The 27,088-nt window shown below is 36.1% G+C and overlaps 1 protein-coding gene across 15 annotated transcripts in view; it reads left to right on the top strand.

Annotated features, from left to right (window-relative positions):
- USP25 (ubiquitin specific peptidase 25) overlaps positions 1-27,088 on the top strand; it is a 160,232-nt gene that overhangs the window by 70,336 nt on the left and 62,808 nt on the right. For 12 of the 15 annotated variants that reach the window (XR_016232343.1, XM_008267137.5, XM_017347192.4 and 9 more), the window contains 4 exons: positions 9,204-9,341; positions 13,014-13,090; positions 16,758-16,831; positions 21,806-21,954. Coding sequence is in view for 12 of the 15 variants with exons in the window: in XM_008267137.5 (XP_008265359.1) it covers positions 9,204-9,341; positions 13,014-13,090; positions 16,758-16,831; positions 21,806-21,954 (438 nt within the window). In the remaining 3 variants the exon portion in view is untranslated. Of the gene's footprint in view, positions 1-9,203; positions 9,342-13,013; positions 13,091-16,757; positions 16,835-21,805; positions 21,955-27,088 lie in introns of those variants that run through there. The other 3 variants (XM_089330641.1, XM_089330642.1, XM_089330640.1) reach the window with 2 other exon arrangements.

The raw sequence follows: 27,088 nt of genomic DNA, 5'->3' as shown, positions 1-27,088 counted from the left end.
CTAGTGCCCACATGGGATACTGGAATTTTAGGTAGCAGCTTAACCCTCTGTGTGACAACTCTGGTCCCACAAAGCTGCTTTTTGATCACAGATGGTGAAACTTGAATTTCTGAGCATGAAAAAATAAAGACCTGCATTACAAATATAGAAAATGATAAAGGAGTATATCACTATGTATTATATAGGTAATAAAAGAATAAAGGGTTATTATAAGCAAAAGACAAGTATTATAAAATCTATTAGCTATCAGTGTTCACAGATGAAGAAATAGATAACCTGAGATTGGCTTATATTAAACAAAGTGGAATGCCCTCCAAAAAATTCAACATCCTATAATGTTACTAGGGAATTACAGTGAACGTGTAAGGAAGACTTAATACCAGTTTCCATACATTTTTGTAGAACGTAATTGAAGAGGTAAAACTTTGCAACTCCTTCTATGAAACCAGCATTACCCTTGATTAAACCAAGAGTAGCAAATATATTCTAAGAAAACTGCTGATCAATATTTCTCATGAATATGGGAATAAAAAGTTGTGGCAAGTTTGTAGAAAATTGAGTCTTGCAAAATATACCCTCCTCCCTGCTCCTGCCCCTACACATGCACTCACACACCAATACTTTTGGAGAATGGAGGTTATACAGGAATACAAAATTGACTTATCCAGAAATCAATCAATATAATTCTCCCTGTGAACAGGCTAAAGAAGAAAAACTGTGTGATGTCTCAGTTAATGAAGCAAAAGGATTTCACAAAAGTTAATGCCTGTTTAAGGCAAAAATCTTCCAGAAACCTGCAATAAAAAGGAACTTTATCTTTTTTTAATTTTATTTAAGGTATACAAATTTCATGTATTTCCTATATACAGATTTAGGAACATAATGGTACTTCCCACCCTAATTTCCCTCCCACCCATGCTCTTACCCTTCTTCCTCTTCCCTCTCCTATTCCCACTCTTAATTTTTGCAAAGATCTATTTTCAGCTTATTAAGTAAAAAGTTCAATAAATAGTATGAAGAAAAAACATGGCACTCTATCTTGATAAAGCTCATTTACAAAAAAATACGCATTTAATGTAGTACTTAAGAGACTGAATGTTTTAACTCACACAAGCCGCAATCAAGTTGCTAGCCTTCAGACTTGAAACATTGAAGTTTAGTTCTAACCAGTGCCATAAGCAAGAAAAGAAATCAGAAGCACACAGACTGGAAAAGAAGAAATAAACAGTGACTATAAGAGTTGATCATCTATGCAGAAAATCCAAAAAAAAGAAAGATGTTAGAACCAATAAAACATAAGGTTACATGATACACAGTCAACATACAAAGTTCATGGAAAAGTGAAATTAAAAGATGTTATGGGGAAAAGTTTGGAATACATGCTTGGTTTTTTCATGAACTTTTTGATGACTCCTTATATTCATGGATTTCAGTTTTTTTTTTTTTTGCAGCAAAATTTTCTGTAAACTTTTTGAAGTACTCACATATAGAAATCACTTGTACTCATATTTCTAAATAGTAGCAACACACAATTGGATTTATTTATTTATTTATTTATTTTAACTTTTATTTAATGAATATAAATTTCCAAAGTACGATTTATGGATTACAATGGCTTCCCCCCCCATACCGTCCCTCCCACCCACAACCCTCCCCTTTCCCACACCCTCTCCCCTTCCATTCACATCAAGATTCATTTTCGATTATCTTAATATACAGAAGATCAGCTTAGTATACATTAAGTAAGGATTTCAACAGTTTGCTCCCACACAGAAACATGAAGTGAAAAATAATAGATGATTTTTTTTAAATGGTGATGAAATCAGATCAGACCTATTGTCATGTTTAATCCCAGTGAGAGTCAAGTTGGGAGTTGATAATTTCTTTTCTTTTCTTTTTTTTTTTTTTTTTTTTTACAGAGGATCAGTTTAGTATGCATTAAGTAAAGATTTCAACAGTTTGCACCCCCATAGAAACACAAAGTGAAATATATTGTTTGAGTACTCGTTATAGCATTAAATCTCAATGCACAGCACATTAAGGACAGAGATCCTACATGAGGAGTAAGTGCACAGTGACTCCTGTTGTTGACTTTACCAATTGACACTCCTGTCCATGGCATCAGTAATCTCCCTATGCACCAGCCATGAGTTTCCAAGGCTATGGAAGCCCTCTGAGTTCTCCGATTCTTATCTTGTTTAGACAAGGCCATGGTCAAAGTGGAAGTTCTCTCCTCCCTTCAGAGAAAGGTACCTCCTTCTTTGATGGCCCATTCTTTCCACTGGGATCTCACTCACAGAGATCTTTTGCCAGAGTGTCTTGGCTTTCCATGCCTGAAATACTCTCATGGGCTTTTCAGCCAGATCTGAATGCCTTTAGGGCTGATTCTGAGGCCAGAGTGCTATTTAGGACATCTGCCATTCTATGAGTCTGCTGAGTATCTCACTTCCCATGTTGGAGCACTCTCCCCTTTATTTATTCTATCGGTTAGTGTTAGCAGATACTAGACTTGTTTATGTGCTCCCTTTGACTCTTAGTCCTTTCATTATGATCAATTGTGAACTGAAATTGATCACTTGGAATAGTGAGATGGCATTGGTACATGCCACCTTGATGGGATTGAATTGGAATCCCCTGGTATGTTTCTAACTCTACCAATTGGGGCAAGTCGGCTTGAGCATGTCCCAAATTATACATCTCTTCCCTCTCTTATTCCCACTCTTATGTTTAACAGGGATCACATTTCAGTTAATTTTCAACACTTAAGAATAACTGTGTATAAATTACAGAATTAAACCAGTCATATTAAGTAGAACAGACAAAAAAACTACTAAGAGGGATAGTGTATTAAGTTGTTCATTAACAGGGCTATGCTGATCAAGTCACCGTTTCCCATAGTGTCCATTTCACTTCAACAGGTTTCCTTTTTGGTGTTCTGTTAGTTGTCACCGACCAGGGAGAACATATGGTATTTGTCCCTTTGGGACTGGCTTATTTCACTCAGCATGATGTGCTCCAGATTCCTCCATTTTGTTGCAAATGACTGGATTTCGTTGTTTCTTACTGCGGTATAGTATTCTAAAGAGTACATGTCCCATAATTTCTTTATCCAGTCTACCGTTGATGAGCATTTAGGTTGGTTCCAGGTCTTGGCTATTGTGAATTGAGCTGCAATAAACATTAGGGTGCAGACCTCTTTTTTGTTTGCCAATTTAAATTCCTTTGGGTAAATTCCAAGGAGTGGGATGGCTGGGTTGAACGGTAGGGTTATCTTCAGGTTTCTGAGGAATCTCCAGACTGACTTCCATAGTGGCTTGACCAGTTTGCATTCCCACCAACAGTGGGTTAGTGTCCCTTTTTCCCCACATCCTCGCCAGCATCTGTTGTTGGTAGATTTCTGCATGTGAGCCATTCTAACCAGGGTGAGGTGAAACCTCATTGTGGTTTTGATTTGCATTTCCCTGATTGCTAGTGATCTTGAACATTTTTTCATGTGCCTGTTGGCCATTTGGATTTGCTCTTTTGAAAAATGTCTATTGAGGTCCTTGGCCCATCTCTTAAGTGGGTTGTTGGTTTTGTTTTTGTGGAGTTTCTTGATCTCTTTGTAGATTCTGGTTATTAACCCTTTATCTGTTGCATAGTTTGCAAATATTTTTTCCCATTCTGTCGGTTGTCTCTTCACTCTCCTGACTGTTTCTTTTGCAGTACAGAAACTTCTCAATTTGATGCAATCCCAATAGTTGATTTTGGCTTTGACTGCCTGTGCCTCCCAGGTCTTTTCCAGAAATTCTTTGCCTGTGCCAATATCTTGAAGGGTTTCTCCAATGTTCTCTAATAACTTGATGGTGTCAGGTCGTAGATTTAGGTCTTTAATCCATGTTGAGTGGATTTTTGTGTAAGGTGTAAGGTAGGGGTCTTGCTTCATGCTTCTGCACGTGGAAATCCAATTTTCCCAGCACTATTTATTGAATAGACTGTCCTTGCTCCAGGAATTAGTTTTAGATCCTTGATCAAATATAAGTTGGCTGTAGATGTTTGGGTTGATTTCTAGTGTTTCAATTCTGTTCCATTGGTCTATCCATCTGTTTCTGTACCAGTACCATGCTTTTTTGATTACAACTGCCCTGTAGTATGTCCTGAAATCTGGTATTGTGATGCCTCCGGCTTTGTTTTTGTTGTACAAAACTGCTTTAGCTATTTGAGGTCTCTTGTGCCTCCATATAAATTTCAGCACCATTTTTTCCAGATCTGAGTAGAAGGTCTTCGGTATCTTGATTGGTATTGCATTGAATTTATAAATTGCTTTTGGGAGAATGGACGTTTTGATGATATTGATTCTTCCAATCCAGGAGCATGGAAGATTTTTCCATTTCTTGGTATCCTCTTTTATTTCTTTCTTTAAGGTTTTGTAATTTTCATCGTAGAGATCTTTAACGTCCTTGGTTAAGTTTATTCCAAGGTATTTGATTGTTTTTGTAGCTATTGTGAATGGGATTGATCTTAGAAGTTCTTCCTCAGCCATGGGATTGTCTGTGTATACAAAGGCTGTTGATTTTTGTGCATTGATTTTATACCCTGCTACTTTACCAAACTCTTCTATGAGTTCCAATAGTCTCTTAGTAGAGTTCTTTGGGTCCCCTAAATAAAGAATCATGTCATCTGCAAAGAGGGATAGTTTGAGTTCTTCCTTCCCAATTTGTATCCCTTTAATTTCTTTTTCTTGCCTAATAGCTCTGGCTAGAACCTCCAGAACTATATTGAATAGCAGTGGTGAGATCTGTCTGGTACCAGATCTCAGTGGAAATGCTTCCAACTTTTCCCCATTCAATAGGATGTTGGCTGTGGGTTTTTCATAAATTACTTTGATTTTATTGAGGAATGTTCCTTCCAAACCCAGTTTGCTTAGAGTTTTCATCATGAACGGGTGTTGTATTTTATCAAATGTTTTCTCGGCATCTATTGAGATACTCATATGGTTTTTCTTCTGCAGTCTGTTAATGTGGTGTATCACATTGATTGTCTTGGATTTAAATTTTAAAGGTGCATCAGACAAGGGGCTGGCGCTGTGGCATAGCAGGTAAAGCCGCTGCCTGCAGTGCCAGCATCCCACATGGGCGCCAGTTTGAGTCACGGCTGCTGTACTTCCTATCCAGCTCTGCTATGGCCTGGGAAAGCAGTTGAAGGTAGCCCAAGTCCTTGGGCCCCTGCACTTCATGGGAGACCAGGATAAGCTCCTGGCTTTGGGCAGTGCAGCTCTGGCCATTGTGGCCATCTGGGGAGTGAACCAGCAGATTGAAGACCTCTCCTTCTCTCTATGCCTCTGCCTCTCTGTAACTGTGCCTTTCAAATAAATAAATCTTTTAACAAAAAAGTGTATCATACCATAAAAATATGAAGTATACTATCTCTAAGATAGTAGATGAAAGGTATATGTGGAAAACCTGTACACAGAAAAGTACAAAATCTTGCTGAGAGTAATAATAATATAATAATAATAGAGATACAGGAGTATGTTATGTTCTGTGACATATTTTTAACATCAGTTGTCCCCAGGTTTTAATCTATCGATTTAATATAATCCTGACCATAATCTCAGCAGTCCTTTTCACAGAAATTGACAAGCTGTTTCTGAAATTCATATGGAAATTTAAATGATGTAGAATAATGATAATTCAAAAAGGAAAAAAATGCAGAAGGGATTACCAGGTTACAATGATGAAAATACTGTTAGCACTGTTATCAGCCAAAAAAACTTTATATATATTTATACACACACACAATGAGGTAGAATAGAAAGTCCAGAAACAGAAACACACATGCAAGGTGAACTTGTTTTAATCACAGTTATCATTATAATTCAGTGGGTAAAATACTTTCAGTTAATGAAGTCACATATTGGGAAATAATCCTTGACCTCTAACACTCTTTAACATCAGATAATTCTTAATGGATGATAGACCTGAAAGGAAGAACTGAAATTATAAAAATTTTGACAAAAACATAGAAGAAAATTTGAGTGTACTTAAGCAATAAATAAAGTAAAAAAATCATCATAGAACATAAAAGAAATTGGCATCAAAGTTAAATAATATTTGGAAGATTCATACAGGAAGAAAAGGCAAGCCACAGACAGGGAGAAAAAATATAAAACTCATGTCAAGTAAAGGAATTGTATGCAGAGTACATGTAGAACTTGTACAAGTCAATAAGAAGACAAGCAACCTATTAATGTAGAGAAAATTATTTGAAGAGATATGCAGATAGTCAATAACTGTATGAACTGTTATTTAACATGAGTCATTGGGGAAATTCTAGGTGAATCTAGAAATGCTGCAGTATACCCATTAGAAGAAATAAAGTTAAGAAGGTAGACTATATCTGTGTCCTGGTACAATGTGCAATTAGAACTCTGTTTCACCATTAGTGAAAATATAAAAAACTTTATAATACCTTTGAAAAAGTTTCTTATAAATATCAACTATTAGCCTGTGCATTCCTCTTCAGATTTTTACTTAGGGAAATGAAGGCATATGTCCAAAGTCTCGTACATCAATAACTACTGCGCTGGAAGAGGCATATGGAAAAACAAATTGTGCCATATTCATAAAATGGAATACCACACAACAACAAAATGGAATGAATTATTAATACACACAGCCATATGGATGGAGTGAAATGTAATTATGCTGATTACAAGAAACCAGACTAAAATGAGTACTTAATATATGGTTCAATTATATATATTTCTGTAAAATGCAGAGTAGGTATGGTTGCTTGTGAATGATTAGGGAAGGGACCAAGGGATGAAGAAACTTTTGTAGGTCAGGAGTAAATGTGTTATCTTGAATGTGTTAATTCTTTGATGGATTCATGCATGTGTAAAGGTCAGAAATTGTACATTTTTAATGTACTGTATACAAGAATACTCCAAAGTTTGTGGAAATAGAATTAAAAGGTAAATTCATTTGGTGTAAAGTTTTGAAATCATAACAAGTAGTATATGTCAGTTATACCTCAGCAAATCTTTTATAAACAGTAAAATAGTGGTCAAATTCTCTATAAGATGCTATTTTCATGATTTAGCTAAATTGAGTAGCTTCCTTTTATTTACAGCTTAGCCTTTTGAAATTCCAAAAATGATTTCTTGCCACAAGAATGGGATGAGACAGAAATGTTTGATTATATTAAATTTTGCTTTTCAAATATGCTTCTCAGCAGAATTTTACTCAATTTTCAAAAATCATTACTTTCATCTTTATTAGTTGGCAAGGACTGTCTCAAACTGCATTGACTTAGCTGCAGTGATAAATGATGAAACTTAGGAAGTTAAAGTTATTTCTGGAACTTATTTTGTGGGTTAAAGTTCATTGTATTAATTTAAAAACCTATTTATATGTGGTAGTTGGTGAGGAATAGGGAGTACCTGAGAAAAAATGTGGATTAATTTTCTAATTTTAGAATTTTTGCATTTAAACTCTGTCATTCATTATGGAATTTATTATAACTAAAAGCTGTTTTATATAAGAGTATTTTTATTTCAGAATTAGTGCACTTTGTAATTATTTTTATGGTGAATGTAATCTTTGGATTAGATAACAAGTATTTGGTACTAATTTTATTCCCTTCAACTATTCTTTTTAGGAGTCTTTTTGGATGTATTTTGAGAGCAACTATTTTGATATGGATTATGTTCTGAACAGCTATATAAAGACAGTTACATACCACACATGTACACACTCCTGTACTTTCATAGTGTTGAGAATGTCAATTCAGTGACCTTGGGAAAATTTTCTTATGTTTAAATAGTATTTTTAAGTTTATTAAATTGTTATTACAAGAACTATGTTAGAACTACTTGTCTGATTTGTTGTCATGAAGCATTTCTCTAAATAATGTGAATTATGTCATCATCTTGTTTTAAAGTAAATTGTTAGTGATTGGCAATGTGAGTTATTCTTGTTTTTTCTGGAGGGTATGGTTAAATCAGCCAGTAAGAATTGAATGCCTGCTTTGTGTAGCAAAAATCTGTGCAAGAGATACAGAAGTCTTTGTCTTTAAGAAGCTCACAGAATATTAAGAGCAAAATTAAGATTTCAGGATTGCAATTTAATGCTATAACTAGTACTCAAACAGTATTTTTCACTTTATGTTTCTGTGTGGGAGCAAACTGTTGAAATCTTTACTTAATGTATGCTAAACTGATCTATATATATAAAGAGAATCGAAAATGAATCTTGATGTGAATGAAAGGGGAGAGGGAGTAGGAGAGGGGAGGGTTGCGGGTGGGAGGGACGTTATGGGGGGGAAGCCATTGTAATCCATAAGCTGTACTTTGGAAATTTATATTCATTAAATAAAAGTTTAAGAAAAATAAAAAAAATATATATTTGAAAGTGAATTAAAAAAAAAAGATTTCAGGATTGCTTGGAGGATGATATATTAGCCTCCTATTTTGTCTGATATATTGCAATGCTTAAATAATTAAGAAGCTACAATAATTTTTAATTAAGTCATATTAACTATAATAATTATTAAATAACCAAGTGATTTGTGGAAATATAATAAATGATTAAAATAAATTTAATTATTAAATATTAATAGGTGAGGTCCTAATATTAGTCTAATAATTAGGATAATCACATGTAGTGGCAGTTGTTGATCCATCCATTGTTCTTTAAAAGGCATTCCCCCAGGAGATGTGGAACTTTAAAGGAATTGGTAACTTGGGGAGGTCTAGAAAGGTTCCCTGTAGGAGGGAGAGTTTTGGCATTGATGGGTTTGTTGGGGTAAAGTAGTCCAGAGCAGTGCCTGGCAGGGAGTGAGCACTCACTGAATGCTGGCTGTCTGTCCTTGCTGCGCTCCGCAGTGGCAACTGGGCCTTGATGAGTGGGAAGGTCTATAATAAACTGACTTGAGTGAAGATACTCTTGACTATGAAATGAAATGATTTGCTGTGAATATGTGCCATTTATGCTGAAATTGTGAGCCTAGCATAGGTCCTGTGCTGTGTGTGTTTGACTTTTTTGAGCCACATAGATGACATCAGTATTCTTTTCTCTTTGGTTGTGGTACAGAGTGCGGGATTCATCCCTAATCGGTATCAGTTAGTTTAAATTTTGGACACTGTTAACATGAATATGTTTACCAATAAGAATTTTGTTAATCTTCCCTTCAGCTTTTTTATTTTTATTTTTTAAAAATAGGAACATCGGAATTTGCCTTTTATGCGAGAGCTGAGGTATCTATTTGCACTTCTTGTTGGTACCAAAAGGAAATATGTTGATCCATCAAGAGCAGTTGAAATTCTTAAGGATGCCTTCAAATCAAATGACTCACAGCAGGTAGCTTTTTATACTTCTTTATCAGCCAGTTGTATTTTATTTAATCTGATTAATCTTTAAGTAGCTTTTCCAAAAAAAAAAAAATGCATGAAATTTAAGTAATTTAAGCTTCATTAAAAATAACCTGATGCCATTTAAAAGTGTTGAAATAAATGGCATTGAAATTTATATTATGATTGAAGTTGGTAAGTGAATATAGTGGATAAAATAAGAAGGTTCACAAATGAGTAGTTGAAAATCTTAACAGATGTGTGATGATCCAGTTGCTGCCTTGGATGACAGGGAGTATTTTTCTTTAATTAAAAGAGTTTTGAACAACAGAATCTTGATTATTGTTGCGTTTGTTTTCTATTTTATAGAGTGCTACATTGGTACCTTTTTGTCCAGTTCCTGAAAATAACATTTGGAATTTTCCTATAAAAATAGAAAATTATTATAAACAAACTGATATTTTCATATATATAATTTGAAAAGTCAGAAATTTAAAAAAAGTGAAGTAGCACAAAAATAGTATTAAAAAGATGGCTGTGGGGAAGTAATGGGCAGAGGACAAAGCATCACTTGAGAAGAGGTTCAAAATGCCACTATGCTTTCTGTGTAGGTTTTGTACTACTTGGATATATAAGGAAAGTTCTGAGAGCTCACAAAAAAAAAAAAAAGTTTATTTTGCTGCACATTTTTTTTTTAAATTCATGCACAGTTTTTTCCATTACATGCATTCTCCATTAACTCTTTGAAAGCCCCTTTTGTCCCTGTGGTGGCTGGTGGATGCATGCAGAGGGTATTTGGATGAGGGTCCTAAAAGATTTTGTCACCTTCTTCCCAATGCTTCTTTTTTCTTCCTTTTTGTAAGTTTACTTTGTATGATGAAGATAAATGAACAAAAACGGTACTCATATCAGAATATTTCTTAAAGATTAATAATTCTAATAGTGGTCTGGTGCCTCTTACGTTTACTGTCTACTTAGCTTTGTTACTTCCACTGTCTGTTACAGTAACACCAACAGAAAATTAATCATAATCCTAAAAAGGAACTCAGGCCACCATTGTAGGTCACTTGTTATGATTTTAAATGTGTTTTCATTGTTTATTTTGGATTCTTTTCTTCCTTTAAATGTGTACTGTCTTTTCCGGTGTCTCTTAAGTATATGATTAAATTTCAGCAAGATTGCCTTTTCCCTCAAGTGTAATTTCTGTCTGGAATTATTTTCTCCTTGTGCTTTTCTTGGTTGTCTTTTGTAGAGGCTTTCCATAGATGTATGATGGTCTTTAGGGTATCTTTTTTATATTTAAAGGTGAAACAGTATAAACTTCATATGGATTCATATAGGACAGCAAAATGGTTGTGGAAAATGGAGTTAAATGATAGTTTGATGCAAATCAAATCATGCATAATTTTTCACAATATGTATTTTTATGAAATTTTTGAATACCTCTCATGTAGGTATGGGCTTTTTCTGTTTGAAATACAGTCAAGATGGAGACATGTAGTTGACATGCTATAATGTGTTCCTGAGTGCCACTTTGTTTTGAGTTGACAATGTAGACTAACTAGTGTACCCATTTTTGATTCTTTTTCTCTAGTGGTCTTTTAAGTTGATATATATCCATTTAGGGTGATAATGGTTTAATTGTTCTCTGTTCTCCTTATTCTTGAATCTGAAATTCATATTTGTAACATAGTTTAAATATATAAATGATGTAAACATCATCATTTAATTATTTATTTTATTTTATTTAAAAGATAAATATTCTATCTGCTGATTCACAGTCCACATACATGCCACAGCTACGGCTGGTCCAGGTCAAATCCAGAAGCTGGGAATTCAGTCTTGATCTCCCATGTGGGTGGCTGGAACTGTATGTCAGCCATCGCCTACTGTCTGTCAGGGCATGCATTAGCAGGAAGCTGGAATCCAGAGTGGGGATGGAGCTCAAACTGAGCTTTCTTGCATTGGATTCAAGTGTACCAAGTGACATCTTAAATGCCAAACTGAACACCCTGGATCATGATTTTTTTTTTAAAAAAGTGAATTTGTACTGACATTTTACGTTTTCTCTAAATATTTCAAATGTATTGTGTTTTGAGATATGCACAAGTCTTGTGGGAGACATTTTAATATGTGGTCATGCTGTCAATTTTAATCATACCTTTGATTTAGGTTAAAAGAAAATGTTACAGTAAATACCTTATTATTTGGATAAAAGTAGGTAGAAATTTCATTTTATAATTGTAAATTTTAGAATGCTTGCTTCAAAAGACAGTAATTAACTTCTTCCAGAGGGGTTTGTGGTAAGTAGGAAACCTGTTTGTTTCTATTAGATAGAATCTTGAAGATGAGTAAAGTTACAGAAAGGTATGAAAGTTGTTTTACGGTATTATTCTAAGGCAGCCATAGCAAAACCGTTACCATAATGTGAATGACTTAAAAACAATAAAAAGCATTCTATAGCAGTTCTAGAGGCCAGAGTTCCAAAATAAAGGAGCTGGCAGAGCCATGTTCCCTTTGATAGCTGTGTCTTGTGGTAGTCCCTGGCTCGTGGCAGGATAACTGCAGTTTCCCTGTCTTCACATGGCCTTTTCCCCTGTATATTCTGTGTTCATTTTCCTTTTTCTTTTAAGAAAACACCCTTCCTTTAAATTAGGACTGGTCATTATCCAAGATGGTATCGTCTGGAGATCCCTTCCTTCCTTCTAACTGCAAAGACCCTTATTTCATGTATGATCACATTCTGAGTTCTTAGGTGGACAAAGTATTTGGTGGTTTAGATATTTATTTTTTGATTTTCCTGCTGATTGTAATCCTATTTGGCTATGTTGCTTTGGAGTAATTTACTTAAGCTTCCTATACCTTAGTTTCAAGGTTTTTAAGGTGAATAGGTTGGTTTGCGTGCTCTTGAAAAATGTCTTGCTGGAAAAATATATGATAGTAAGTTCATTTTACAGTTGACTATTTTGTTGAGTAAAGGCACATTGCTTATACAAATTATCTTTCAGTAGTCTCATTAGGGTTGATTTATTTTTTCCTTATGTTCTCTTTGAACCTCTGTGTTATAACTCACTTTATTTAAACAATAATGATAGTTGATAAATGTAGGTGCCAAAAACCTCTTTTTTCTGTTATAGAGGTTCAAAGACCAAAGAAAGGGATAGTGAGAGGTGATGCATATGCTTGCTCATGAACCAGTCTGTAGTCAGGGAGTGAGTACTTAACATGTCCAGGCAAACAGGTCTTAATTGCATTTGGCCTAAATGGTTATATGTATAAGTTGAATTAAAAAACGGAATTGTCTTTAAGTCTTAATCTTCCTTCTGTGAGGGAAGCCAATAATGATTTTTTTATTTAAATAAAGTGAACAACATTTTGGTAACAAGTCTTTCTTTTTATAAAGATTCATTACAAATTCCTGTTGGGGTTAACTTTTTAAATCTAATTTCTAAGTTTAAATATGAATATGAATATGAATAATCAATAACATTGATGATTTTTTCAAACTATTTTATAATTTTTAATTTCAACATTTTCTTGCATTTTTATGAAATATTTTACATGATACTTCTGTTGGGAGTTGATAATTATGCATTTCTATGACTGGCTATAGGTTTTATGTTGCAACATGTATTTTTATTAGCAAGCTCAAATTTCAACAAGAATTTTTTTTTTTTCACAGCAAGACGTGAGTGAGTTTACACATAAATTATTGGATTGGTTAGAAGATGCCTTTCAAATGAAAGCTGAAGAGGAGACGTAAGTTGCCATGAAGTTTAAGTCTGGGGTTTTTGGGAAGTCAGTTAATAACACTCAGTTTTCCCTCTATGTTGGTCCTTGTCAATCCTGCCTTTGAGAATACCAGTAATATTTGTATTATTGACAAGATGTTTGGAATTTGTGGGCATGAATACTGGGTAGCTTTAGGTTCTAACTTAAGATCTGAATCAAGTCAGAAATCTAAAATGTGATTCCTGGAAGGGCTAAACTTACAGGTCCACTTCTTTTCCGTAGATTCAATAATCACTTTTCATTAGGAGGATTGGGTTAGTGAAAGGGAAAGATGCCAGTGGTACTAATTGATATGAAGAACCTTGACCTGGAAACAGGACAGAGATGGGAAGTTGTTCCTTACATTCACTGCTGCTTATTTTCTGCCCATGATACTTAACTTATTAAAACCTCAGTTATTCAAAAAACATTTCCCATCTCCATAGAGGAGAAAGTCAAGACACTTTTCAGGGAAGTCCTTCTTCCACCCTCATGAGGCCACTCTGTTCATATCTACCTACCTATTGTTCCTAGAGTATTTCCTTGAAATGTGGGTGGACCATTTTCTTTGACAAGAAATTAAGTAAACATTTAGCATATAAGCTATAAATCCAGATTGGAACTTCTTTCCTGTCTTTTTCTGCTTTTAATTTATCGCCAATCTCATTGTCCAAACAAGGTCCAATAAATGTGTTCTGCAGTGAGATTAAAGATATTCTGATCACTCGGTGTTAACAATCCAGAGATGCTACCAAACTTAATATAGACACACTCTTCCCTGTTGTTATCAAACCTTAGGAAAAAAAGTCAAATTTCTATGTGATAGAACCCTTGGTCTTCTGAGGGTAAAGTTCAGAAAAATTATATGCGAAAATCAGGTTTTTTGCAGTCTGTGTTTGAGGTCTAACAAAGAAAAGAATCATTTCCCAGACTGATAGTGTAGTAACAGCTACAAGAATGTAATTTCTGTGTCTGAATAGAGTTTGGATTCTACAGCCAGCACTTTCACTTATACATGTGTAGTTCCTTCAGTACTTAAAATGTTAAATTTCATATTCATTAACCTTAGGTTTCAGGGTATTTCAGGGTAATATTAGGACACACATGATTAACATTTGTCTTTTACCTTTGGAATTTTGGAACAAAAGCCAAGACTTTAATCTGTGATCAGTCCAACAATAATATTGTTTCTAACACTTAGTGTAATTCTACTCAAGTTGTTGCCAAACACAGTAGCAGAAACTTAGGATAATATCATAAACTGAGAAAATCATCTTGGTTTTAGTTCTGAGAGGATACCTGAGTTAAGGACCAGTTCTTTGCACAAAGTTATCTGTGAACTTAAACCAAGCTGAGAGAAATCTTTCAAGAAACTAACTTAGCACTAAGACTATAATATTGGAAAAAAAATTCCATCTTTTTGCAAACTGTGCTACTTTCTTCTTGGAATGTTTAGAAATTTATGTTGCTGGCTTCCCTGGTTATCAGGTGCTCTTTTTTCCTGTCCTCCAAAACTCTTGGTGGTTTCTTAGTGAGACCCAGTTGGCGTCTGCCATGATACATTAAATAGAATCTGTTTCTAAATCTGTGTGTGTGTGTGTGTGTGTGTGTGTGTGTATGTGAGTGATAATGGCTAGGGGCACTGTGTTTGTTTTGTTGGGAAGAAGAGAGCGTATGTCAAGACAGACAGATAGGGAGGTATCTCCCTTTTGTTGGTTCACTTTCCAAATGCCCACAAAGAGGGAGGGTTTCCTGGTGCCCAAGCCAGGAGCCAGGAATACAATTCACGTCTCCCCTGTTAGCATCCAGTTATTTGAGTCATCACTGCTGCCTCCCCGGATCCACAATGGTGGGAAGCTGGAGTTCAGAGTCAAATCCAGGCACACTGATGGCTTAACTGTGACCTTAACTGCTAGGCTAAATGCCTGCTTCTGGCACTGAGTTTTACTATGGAATTGCTTCTACTTGGGAAACTTGCTGGCATGGTTGTTTTTTCTCTTGTCTTGTACTTTTCTTTAGAATTCAACTGCCAAAAATAGATTGAATATGTTCCCTGAGAGCATGAGCACTGCGTCCCTACCTGTGTTAACTGTGTCCCATTGAAGCTCTCAATTACTGGACTGTTTTACCCTGAAATTCTTAGTTTATCCACTCGGATCTACCCAGGTTTTTTTGTGAGTGTTTTATATAGTGCTCTACCTTCAACACAGGATTCCATAGTTGCTGTTTATTTGTAACTTCCTGCTTTATTGTTTACTACTTGTTTTATCTGAAGGTGTGAATTTGTTCTGACTGAGGAGATCTTGCTTACTATCTATTATTAAAATTAAATTTCTTTTGTTCCTGGTCATATTTTGTAGTTCTGGTAATTATTAAAGTTAATTCCCTTTTTTCTAAAATGTTTAAAAGAAGGTAGAAGTTTTCTGTTTTATCTAAAATATTCTCATTTGGAAAATTCCCTTTTCTTAGTTTATTTCTCAGTAATTTTCAGTTTGTTGTTTTTGTGGAGATAAATTGATTTTGAACCAGTATGATTTTATCATCTAGAGCAGAGCTTTCTTTCCATTTGGTGTGCCACGGCAAGCTAGAGTATGGTATCTGGGAGCATTCACCATATTTCTCTGATCATATGACAAATATATCATTTTATCCCAGAGTTCTCCTCATGTTTTGTCTGCTTACCAGTAACATTAAAACATTTGGAAAACATTGACCCAAAGTGTTAATATGTTAAATATTTTGGAAAGTTAAACTATTAATTTTACTAGTGAAACAAAGTATCAAAGAAGGATGGAGCAGCTCTTTAGCTAGTGTGGTTTGAAGCTGTTCTGATATTGGTGATGGCTGTTGTTTTAAGATTGTATGCACTTTTATGTAAACTCAGGGACTAACATATTAAAGGTTTGTATAAAGCCGGCGCTGTGGCTCACTTGGCTAATCCTCCGCCTGTGGCGCTGGCACACCGGGTTCTAGTCCTGGTTGGGGCGCTGGATTCTTCCCCTCTTCCAGTCCAGCTCTCTGCTGTGGCCCAGAAAGGCAGTGGAGGATGGCCCAAGTGCTTGGGCTCTGCACCCGCATGGGAGACCAGGAGGAAGTGCCTGGCTCCTGGCTTCGGATTGGTGCAGCGCACTAGCCACAGCATGCCGGCCGTAACGGCCATTTAGGGGGTGAACCAATGGAAGGAAGACCTTTCTCTTTCTCTCTCTCTCTCTCTCACAATCTAACTCTGCCTGTCAAAAAAAAAAAACAAAAAAACAAAAAAACCCCACCAATTTGTATAAAATTATCCTGATTCATATTGCCTTTTCTCCTTCCCAGCAAGTCCAGATAATCATGTATTGTACAGACTCAAATATGAGTTTGAAATTTATGATGATAACAGAGTGGCAGGCACTTTGTGAGCCCAGACTGTGTCATGTTTTCTCTAATCTCATTCCACATACTAACTCATTTTGACTCTTATAATAGTCCTGTGAGTTTAATTACTATAATTATCTTCAGTTGATGTGTGAAGAAATGGAAGAATATAAGTTCTTTGTCCAAGGTGACACAGTAAATAAGAGAACCACATGTGTGATATTTACATAATTGTTATAGTCTCTTATTTATAGGTCTCTTAATTCTCGCCATATTTATATTTCTTATCTTGCTTTAGTGATGAAGAGAAGCCAAAGAACCCCATGGTAGAGTTGTTCTATGGAAGATTTCTAGCTGTGGGTGTACTTGAAGGTATAGTTACCCATTTACTTTAAATTACAAATAGATTGTTGTTATCCATTACTCCCTGTATCTTGCTAATGATTCTGCATTTGTTGAATGTTTTTTGTTATTGTTTTAATATTTCTAGGAAATCTGGTTGCATGACTCTAAATAATACTCTGCACAATTTTGAGTAAATGAAAAGGGAGGTACTGAATTCATTGTCACTTACTAATTGATATTTACATCGTGTTATCCAAATGTTATTTCCAGGGAGAGAACTTCTGTGATAATCTAAATTGTCGGAATTTAGAGATTACTGGGACAATTGCTACAATGATATTCCAAGAGTTACAGATTTGGAAGTATTTTGTATTTCAGATTTCAGATTTTGCGATGCTTAGTGAAGTCTAGTACACATTCCAAAATAATGATAATTTTGGACAACCTGAGATCTGAAACAGGTCTGGCCTCAGGCCTTTCAGATGAGTGATACACAGTCTGTATTACAGTGGAATACTGGGCTGGAGATGATGCTTAGTTTTATTTTTTTTTTCATATTGAAATTAGCATAATCAAGGTGTCACAGAATTCTCTCTCTTTTTTTAAGATTTGTTTGTTTATTTGAAAGGCAGAGTTATAGAGAGTGAGGTGGAGAGAGAGTGCTTGATTGATCTATCTTCCCTTTGCTGGTACACTCCCAAAATGGCCACGATGATGGGGCTGGGCCAGACTGAAACCAGGAACTTGGAACTCCATCTATATCTCCCACATGGGTGGCAGGGGCCCAAGCACTTGGGCAGTCTTCTGCTGCTTTCCTGGACACATTAGCAGGTTTCTGGATCAGAAGTACAGCAGCCAGGATTTGAACTGGCACCCAGGGGATGCTAGCATTTTAGAGGATGGCTTAAATCTGCTGCACTACAATGCCAGCCCCAGTGTTCTCTTTTTTAGATAGTAGTTTTCAAGAAAGTTTTAGATTCTGTCTTTTGAAAAATCAACTGAGAGTGGTAGTTTCATCTATGCTAATACCTAGAATTAAAATGTGGGCCTACCTGGTTTTTCTTTGGTTTTGCTTAACAAGAGAAGGGAAATGGACTCATTAGACAAAACTTGATATGGTAGTAATAGTAAGTCTCAAAGCATAAACTTTTGAAAACATATATTTCTCTAGTTGTCTAAATGTTTCAACTTTTAAAAATTATTTTTTCCAGATTATATAAAGTTTAAAAATTTGGGAAACTGTTTTCCCTGTATGAGAAATGGATCCCCATGAAGTTTTTTTTAAATGCAATTTGATAGTTAATGATTCAGAAAAAAGTAGTCAAACATTTAAAAGTTTATATTGAGATGCAGTACATTTTCGTTTGGTTCAAATGCTAAATATTCATTGTCTAAGTGGAATATTTACATGGTATGTTATGTCAGGTCATCCACACTATCATTCTGATTTTACTTGAGGTAGAATACTCTCTGAAGCTGTGAGTAGCTCTGGTGAGGTTGTCCCTGCTTGAGCATATCTACTTATATTGCATTCCTAGAAATGGTTGCTAATGAACATAATTTGTCAGACGTGAAGTCTTTGTCCTTGGTATTGGTAAATTGCTTCAAAGCTGTTGTGCTGTGTAAAGTGGTTTCAATAGATTTCCACTCAAACTATGTTTTATAAAAATACTTATTTTATAGCTCGCTCTTGCCATTTTTTTTCATATATCTTCCTAATGCTGTCTTTAAGACCAGTGGTTCTCTATCCAGGTGATTATCAGTTGCTAAAGCACCTGCACTGTAAAATCACTTGAACTCTTGAGAATTTCTGGTCTGTTGAGGCTTCTACAAGTTTGTTTCTCTTAGGCCTTTGCTCTGCTGTATTTCTTCCCTTGCTCATCCTTAAGATCACTGTGTAAATACCTAAATGTCTTGTCCTCACTCCCTGTGGCAGCATCTCCCTGATGAGACTCTGACTCTCATTAGCTACTGGCATTTTTCTGCATGTTCTGAGTGCCTGCTTGTTGTTGTGAAAAAGTGACACAAATGGGCTAACTGCAACAGATCGTAAATTAGTGGTGACAGCATGGAAAGGCAAGTCACAGATCCTCAGATTGGGGGTGGGGAGGCAACTGTGCTGAGCTCCACAGCCCCCACTCCTATCACCCTACGTTGCAACCCCACTTGTTTTGTGTAAATCACTGGCCTTTCTTGCATTTTTCTGCAACAACTCTTTCATTGTTTCCACTAACTTCTTTGTTTCTTCATTTTCACCATACTTTTTTTTAATATTTATTTGAATGGCAGAATGACAGAGTGAGAGACAGACAGACACACACACACACACACACACACGCACACAGAATGAGAGAGAGAGAGATCCTCCATCTGTTTGTTCACTGCTCAATAGCTATAATGGCCATGGCTAGGCCAAGACTTCACCCTGCCCTCCACTATGGGATGCTACCATGGCAAGCTGTAGTTTAGCCCACTGCACCACAATGCCAGCCCCTGTGTCTTCATCATTCTGAGAAAGATCTCACCTCATATTTCATGGATTTACTGTGAAACTAATGAAACTTAACCATGAGTCCTGTCTAAGACCTTGAATCTAATTTTATGGTGGTAATTTTTTATCATATTTCCTAAAAATGACTTCCCCAAATATATGAATCTCTTGTTCAATTGCCTAGATCTATTCCTACCTGTGTGATATTCTTCTGACTTGCCCCTGCAGACAATAAAGGAATGACATAGTTTTATATCAGACTGTTCTTTTTGTGTGTGCACAGAATTCCTTCCATCTCCTCCTGCACTCATGCAGATCTTACTCCATTGTCCCCCTCTCCCTGTGTCAGCAGCTCTTTCCTTGCCATTGTTTATTCTCAGTATTTAGTCAGGTAGGTTGTCTCACCTCTTAAAGTTGACAAAAAAACACTATCCCTTCCCATACTCTTATTTTTCCCATGAATGAGCTATCTGTTCATTCCTGTAACAGAGTCAAACCCCTTTGAAGGGAGGAGTTTGTGAAAAGGTGAAACCTTTTACTTCTAGTTTATTTAACCTGCCCCCACTCTAGCTTCTGCCAACAACTTGACTAAAAGGGATTGTCTCCAAGGTCATTGATTTTCTACATGTGATCAGATTCATTGGATCTCATTCAATTTTCATATTGAACTTTTATCAAATATTAATGCTATTAATCTTTTCACTCCTCCTCCTTCTTTCCTTTATCTTTTCTTAAAGGCACACTTACGTGGTTCTGCGATAACATTCTTTTGGCTTTTTCCCTTCCTCTGAGGAAGTTAAATTTATAGTCTCTTCTTGCATCTAAAAGTAGGAGGTCCTTGAGACAACTCTGTTTGTTTTCCTGTTTCACTCCCTTGGCAGTCCCATCCTTGCCTTGAATTTCTGCTGTCAACAAGCCAGCAATTCTCCAGCCGTTTATATCTTAAGGCCAAAATATTAATCTTAGCTATAGACTCATATATCCAGTTCTTTTCTCAAATTGAGATGTCATGGACCATTCCAAGCCAATAGTTTCAACACTGCTACCTCAAAACTAAAGGAAAAAAATTATCTGTTCTTCATTCAGTAGTACTGCTTTCAGTATGTAAAAATCAATTCAGGGACAGGTGTTGTGGCATAGTAGGTTAAGCTGCCACTTAGGACATCCCCATCCCATATGGAGAACCAGTTGGAGTCCTGGCTACTCCACTTCCCACACAGCTTCCTGCTGATATATTCTGGAAGGCATCAAATGATGGCAGAAGTGCTAGAGACATTGCTCTCCATGTGGGAGACCCAGATTGAGTACTGTGCTTCAGGCTTCAGCTTGAACCCAGTCTTGGATATTGTGGGCAATTGGGAAGTGAACAGTAGAAGAAAATCAGTCTCCCTGTCTCTGTCTGTGACTCTGCCTTTTAAGTAGATGAAAATAAATTTAACAAAAGTTTTTTTTTAAAAAATCAATCCAATATTGCTAGAAAATTTGTGTCATTCTTGATAGCTTCCTTATTCTATCTCCAATAATGTTTACAAGTCAGTCAAGCCCTATTGGTGTGCAGTCTGGTGTATATGAGTATGTGTGTTTGTTTTTGTATATTCTTACTATTAACACTGTTATTCACACTACCTTTATTTCTGGATAGATCCTGCGGTAGTCTCTTAACAGTCTATCATTTGCTTCCTACAGGGACCATGAAGCTATTTCAGAAGCACAAATAGGATCCTATTCTTAGATTTAATTGTCCATTCACTTTTCATTATACTCATAATATTGAAAAAAAAGAAGTCTTAACAACATTATACAACCTTGTAGATCTCGACCTCCTACCTAATTTTTCATTGTCACTTCTTCGTGCTCTTCCAAGGCACAATTAACCTACTTTAGTTCCTCAGTCATGCCAAATTCTCTGTAGTTTTAAAGCTCTTTTCAACTTCTGCTCACCATTCAAGTTTCAGCTTATATGTCACTTTGCCATGGAAGTCTGTCCCTGCTGTACCCTCCCCCTGAAGACTAAGAAAGCTCTCCTTTTCATAACCTCTCACAGCACTCTGTCTCCCCCTACCCTTCACAGCACTTCTAGTAATAAACATTTGCTCCTATCTATACTTGCTGTTAATGTGTATATGTAATGTTTTTCTTACAAATGAAGCTGAGTTTCCTCAGCTCAGGGATAATGCCTTCTTGTTCACTTCTCAATGTTGACCACCTTATCTTGTCCTTGGAAAGTGCTTCTTGTAAAAATAGCTACAAAGACATATATAAGTGTGTAATTACATATGTCCATAATGGTGTGTAATTAATATCTGTGACTGATTGTAAATTTACATGTGTGAACAAGCAGGAACATTCTACCATTTCACTCTTCTCTGGATCATAAGCATCCAATATTCTCTGGAACATAATCAGCAGGGTTTCAGGTTCAGAAGAGAATCTGTATATACACCTATTTTCCAGTGCTAAAAAGCCATATTGAGGAACATTAATTTAATTAAATTTACCCCTTCCTATAGGTAAAAAATTTGAAAACACTGAAATGTTTGGTCAGTATCCACTTCAGGTCAATGGGTTCAAAGATCTGCATGAGTGCCTAGAAGCTGCAATGATTGAAGGAGAAATTGAGTCTTTACACTCAGAGAACTCAGGAAAATCAGGCCAAGAGGTGAGTTTAGTGTTTTCATATCTCCTTCTTTTCCCAGGTCTCTCTTACAGTGCTATAAAGCACAGTATAAGGCCCTTACTATGTAGTTACCTAGTGATTGAGAAGATACTTAGAAAAATACATTTGGAAAGATTTTTGGACTTCTCAATCAAGGAGCAGTCATGAATAAGCAGCATTGCAGTCCTTGAAGCTGAAAAGAAAAACACTGATTTGGGGTGGATTTTTTACATAGGTATATGCTACTTATACCAAATACTGTTAGAATTTGTCTAGGCCTATATTGGTAACTCCTGACTCCTTTGTTTTTTGGCAGGGTGAGTGGGGGGTGGGGGTATAATTACTGTGTGATTCCATAGGGTCAAATGGAAGGATTGCTTTCCCAAAAAATAATTTAAAAACCTCATATTTTGTAAACCTGTTTATCTGTTTCTGCTGGCCTCTTTCCATCTACCCATCCCTGTCTCTTCATCTGTCTGCCTAGCTCCATATGTATATACATTTTTTTCATGTATTTGCCTGTCTAGGAGTGTTGACAGTACAAGAGGAAGCAGCTTGTTAAGCAGTTGCTGACAGTTGCCTAGGTGTAAGCTCTGTACCTGAGGATAAGCGTTCTCATCTGTGTCATTAACCACTATATCCCTAGTCGATACTGTGATGACTATAAGTAGAATTACATAACAAATATTTATTAAATAAGTGAATAAAACATCTCAGTGCTCATCAGAGAAACTTCTAATGTCTTTATACTGAACAGGTGTTTAATAAATATTAAGTGATAATACTTTTGTGTTCATCTAAAATGGGACTAGGTTCTTGTTTGATAGTAAACTGTGTTCATCTAGATTTTTTTTAAAAAGATATATTAGCCCTTTCTTGTCAGTTGCATACTCACTTCTTTGTCTTTCCCCATCACCAAACAAATGTACCAAAAATTAATATGTGCTGGGTTTTTAGGGGTGTTTTATGTAAGAGGAAGAGGGGGATCTGTTGGAAATAGTTTTTCTCTATCATAGATGATCTAATTAGTGATGCACAGTAGATGCTGATATCCCATTCCAAAGCTATCAAATCAGAATCTAGGGTAGAGATATAGGAACCTGGACACTAGCGTCATGAATGATTTGATACAATTCTTTAATTAAGAATATTTAAAATCAACTGATTCATTGATACAGAAAAGGATCTCTAAACATTGGGGTTTTTGAGATTTCCCTAGGAAGCAAGAAGACAAACTCCCTGAAGTCTGTCTGATATGCTTGCTGTCAAATAAAAGGATAGTGGATTGGCCAGGAAGCCAGGAAATAACATTTTCCTTATTTTGGAAGAGCAGCTTTTAAGTGAAATACAATATGGTCTATTGATAAATAATCTTTCTAAAAATATTCTTAGCTTTAAAAATTAGTTATCCTGTATAGAACCTGAATTTATTTATTTATTTAGAATGTTATTTTCTCCCTTTTTTGCTGGCTTCACACACTAAGTGATCTGTGGTACAGTATATATTTTCTGCCTGAGTTTTCCCATTTATTCTAAGGAATAAAATGGTCTGTAATCTTTTATGAATTAGTAGTTTCTAACCAATCGCAGTGATGATATATTTGGTCACCTGTGATTCTTACTACAAGTTTTACAGTTTTGCTGGATATAGAAGTTTCAGTGAGGGAATGTGGTTTAAGAGACTGTCAATGATTGGATGTAATATCTTAAAAGTTTGAATCATACTTATAGTCTTATTATGTTCTTCAGAATAACTATTTTATTTCTTCTTGAGTCTCTGAAGACCAGTAAATAATAGGTTAGACTATTTCTAAATTATAGTAATCCCTGAAAATATTAGCTTTTTTTCCACATTATTATTTGCTAATAATTGTTGATTTTACTTTGGTACAACAAACAACTCTAGCTAAAATAGCTGTACCCAACTAATACAGGAAGACCTTCAATCTCTAGAATTGCTCCAAACATGCAGTGGTCTTGAGGTGGGTGTTTCGCACAGTTCTTAAGATACTGCTTCGGACACCCACATCCATATCAGAGTTCCTAGCTTGAGTCCTACTTCATATCCAACTTTTTGCTAACTCACTTCAGATGAAGACTCAACTACTTGGATCTCTGCCACTCACATGGGGACTTGGATTGAATTCCATACTCCTGGCTTCATCCTGGCCTAGACCCATTGTTGCAGGCATTTGGAGAGTGAGCCAGTGGATGAAGATCTTTTTCTCTCTCCACCTGTCTGTCTCTGTCTGTGTTTCAAACAAAATGGAAGTAAAATAAAATGAAGGAATACATCTAGTGGTCTATATGAATATAAATTTTTGAAATGCTATACCAAGAAGCAACTAAATAAGTTTAAGAAATAATATATGAAATGTGGTTGTAATCGAGATACACTCTGGAGGTTCATTGCTGAGAATCATGGCATGTATTTATACAAGGCTAGATAGTGTAAGTCAATCACTACACAAGGTTTCTTAATGCAGTTAAGAAATATGATAAACATGAGATGTGTGAGGCTGCTATTGGCCTAAGATGCCATACAGTCTTACAGTAAATTTTTTTTGGTAAGTAGAAAGAATATATATACCCCATGAATAAGAACTAATATTAATTATTGGTTATTATTATAAGCTATTGTATAGTAGATACATGTTCTATAATTTTTTTTTTAATTTGAGAGGCAGAGAGAATGAGTAAGCTGCCATCAGTTTTACCCTCCAGATGCCCTTGATTTCTGGGGCTAAAGCAGAGGCTGGGAGCTAAGAATTCAATGCAGGTCTCCCATATTGATAGCAGGAGCCCAAATACTTGAGCCTTCAATGCTACCTCCCAAGGACTGTGTGACAGGATGACAGAGTCAGGAGCTGGAGCCTGGTATCAAACCTAGACCCTTCACTGTGGAGTGTGAGCATCTCAGCCTCCTCAACCTCTGGAGCAAATGCCTGCCCTGTATGGGCTGTAAGTTTACATCACTGGCCAGTATAATAGGTTTGTTTACACCAGCAGCAGCACAAACAGGTAAGTAATGTGCTATGCCATGAAGTCATCATGCTATAAGATCACTAAGTGGTAGGAATTTTTCAACTCCATGATAATCTCGTGTATATGCCCTCCATTGTTGACCAGATATGCCCTCCAATGTTGACCAAAATACATTCAGCACAAGAATGTACTTAAAACTGTTTTTTAAATCATAAATTTAAAATTTTAACTAAACAGAATACAATTTGGAGATGAGTGAGGCTACCCAGGAAACTCAGAGCTCTTTTTAAATTGCAGTTTGGAGGAAAATAATTTCAAACAGTACATGCTTAACTTCTGGTGTGAGTATTCACTGTATGTGATATGTTGCACATTCTTTTAGTCTATTACTTTGCACATATAAATATTTGTATCTGCCTGTTCATACTGTTTTGAGACAGATTTTTCACTTAACAGTATTTTTCCTGCTTTCTTCCATGTAAGTTTGCACTTTACACCATTCTTTTTAAAATTTGGGTGATAGCACATGGTCTGTATTTATAAAATGAATTTATTTAATTCCATAAGGTAATAGAAAAAGAATTTTTTGATGACTGCCCTTCCATAAATCCTTTCTATGAATTGACCAGGATTTGGGTCCCCAAACTCATGCAAACATTTGAGCTCAAAAATCTTTTGTTAAAGATAATAGATTAATGCTAATGATTGGTGGTTTAGGGTGGAGGCTTGATCCAGTGCTGGGGTCTGATGGTTTTGGCCTTTGGAAAGTGATTGGATTGGATTATGTTAAAAGGGTGGGGCCTCATATTCAAGTCATGAAGCTTTAAATAGACCACATAGAGGTGGATGAAAAGTGTATTCCCTGTACCTCCATGTACCTTCATGCTGCTCACAATGTGATTATCCCTCCACCATCCTTGGTTGTCCCTAGATGTTTGAACCAAGGGATCACTTGATATTTGGACAGTGTAAACTCAAATAAACCTTTGTTCTTCCCAAGACGTTCTTGTCAGGTATTGTAGAATAAGGAAAAACTGAATAATGCAGTGTCCTTAGGAATGAACAACATTTAGAAGTGGAATCTTTGGATAATAGGATATTATGCAAATATGTACCACATTATAGTATAGTTCTAGAAGAAGTTTTTTTTGTTTGTTTGTTTTTTACTCTAAAAACTCCATTAGGAAAGCAGTAATTTCCATGTGAGTATTAGATTTGTGTAGAAGTTATATGGGAAGTTTATCTTTTAAAATTAAAGTGAGGGAAACTAGTTTTGTTGTGTTGCAGGCTAAGCTGCTGCTTGCAAAACCAGAATCCCATAATGCAGCACTGGGTTAAGTCCCGGTTACTCTGCTTCTGATTCACCTGCCAGCTAATGTGCCTGGGAAGGCAAGAGATGATGACCCAAGTACTTGGGCCCCTGTCACCCATATGGGAGACCCAGGTGCAATGGCCTGGCTCCTAATTTCCACATGCTACAGCCCTGGTCATTGCACACATTTGGGGAGTGAAGCAGTAGATAAAGATGTTTCTCTGTTTCTCCATCACACTTACTCTCTGTCACTCTCTTCCAAAGAAATACATCTTTTTAAAAATGATACTATTTATTTGAGACCTAGAGTTACAGACATAAAGAATAGACAGAGAAAGACCTTCCATCCTCTGGCTCACTCCCCAAATGCCTGCAATGGCCTGATCTTAGCCTATATGAAGCTAGGAACCATGAGCTTCTGGTTCTACCACAGGGGTGCAGGGGCCCAAGTCCTTGGGCCATCATATACTGCTTTCCCAGGCTGTAGCAGAGAGCTGTATTGGAAGAGGAGCAGCTTGGACATGAACTGGCACCCATATGGGATGTTGGCACCACAGGTGGAGGCTTAGTCCACTGCACCATAGCACTAGCCCTCAGTTAACTTTATACTCATAAGGTTAACCCTACACTAAGTAAAGAGTTCAACAAATAGTATAATATGAAGACAAAAACAAACAAACAAAAAAACACTGTTCCTCAACAATCAAGTCAAAGTATCAATTTTACTTCTATAAGATGACCTTCTAGGTACTGTATTAGTTACCACAGATCAGTGAGAACATTTGGTGTTTGTTATTTTGGGACTGGTTTATTTCACTAAATATAATGGTTTCCTGTTGC

Source organism: Oryctolagus cuniculus, chromosome 4 (assembly GCF_051225735.1).
Source record: "Oryctolagus cuniculus isolate XC-2025 breed Fujian yellow rabbit chromosome 4, ASM5122573v1, whole genome shotgun sequence".
Lineage (NCBI taxonomy): Eukaryota > Metazoa > Chordata > Mammalia > Lagomorpha > Leporidae > Oryctolagus > Oryctolagus cuniculus.
Note: the sequence above shows the minus strand (reverse complement) of the source record. Positions and strands in the feature narration are given on the sequence as shown.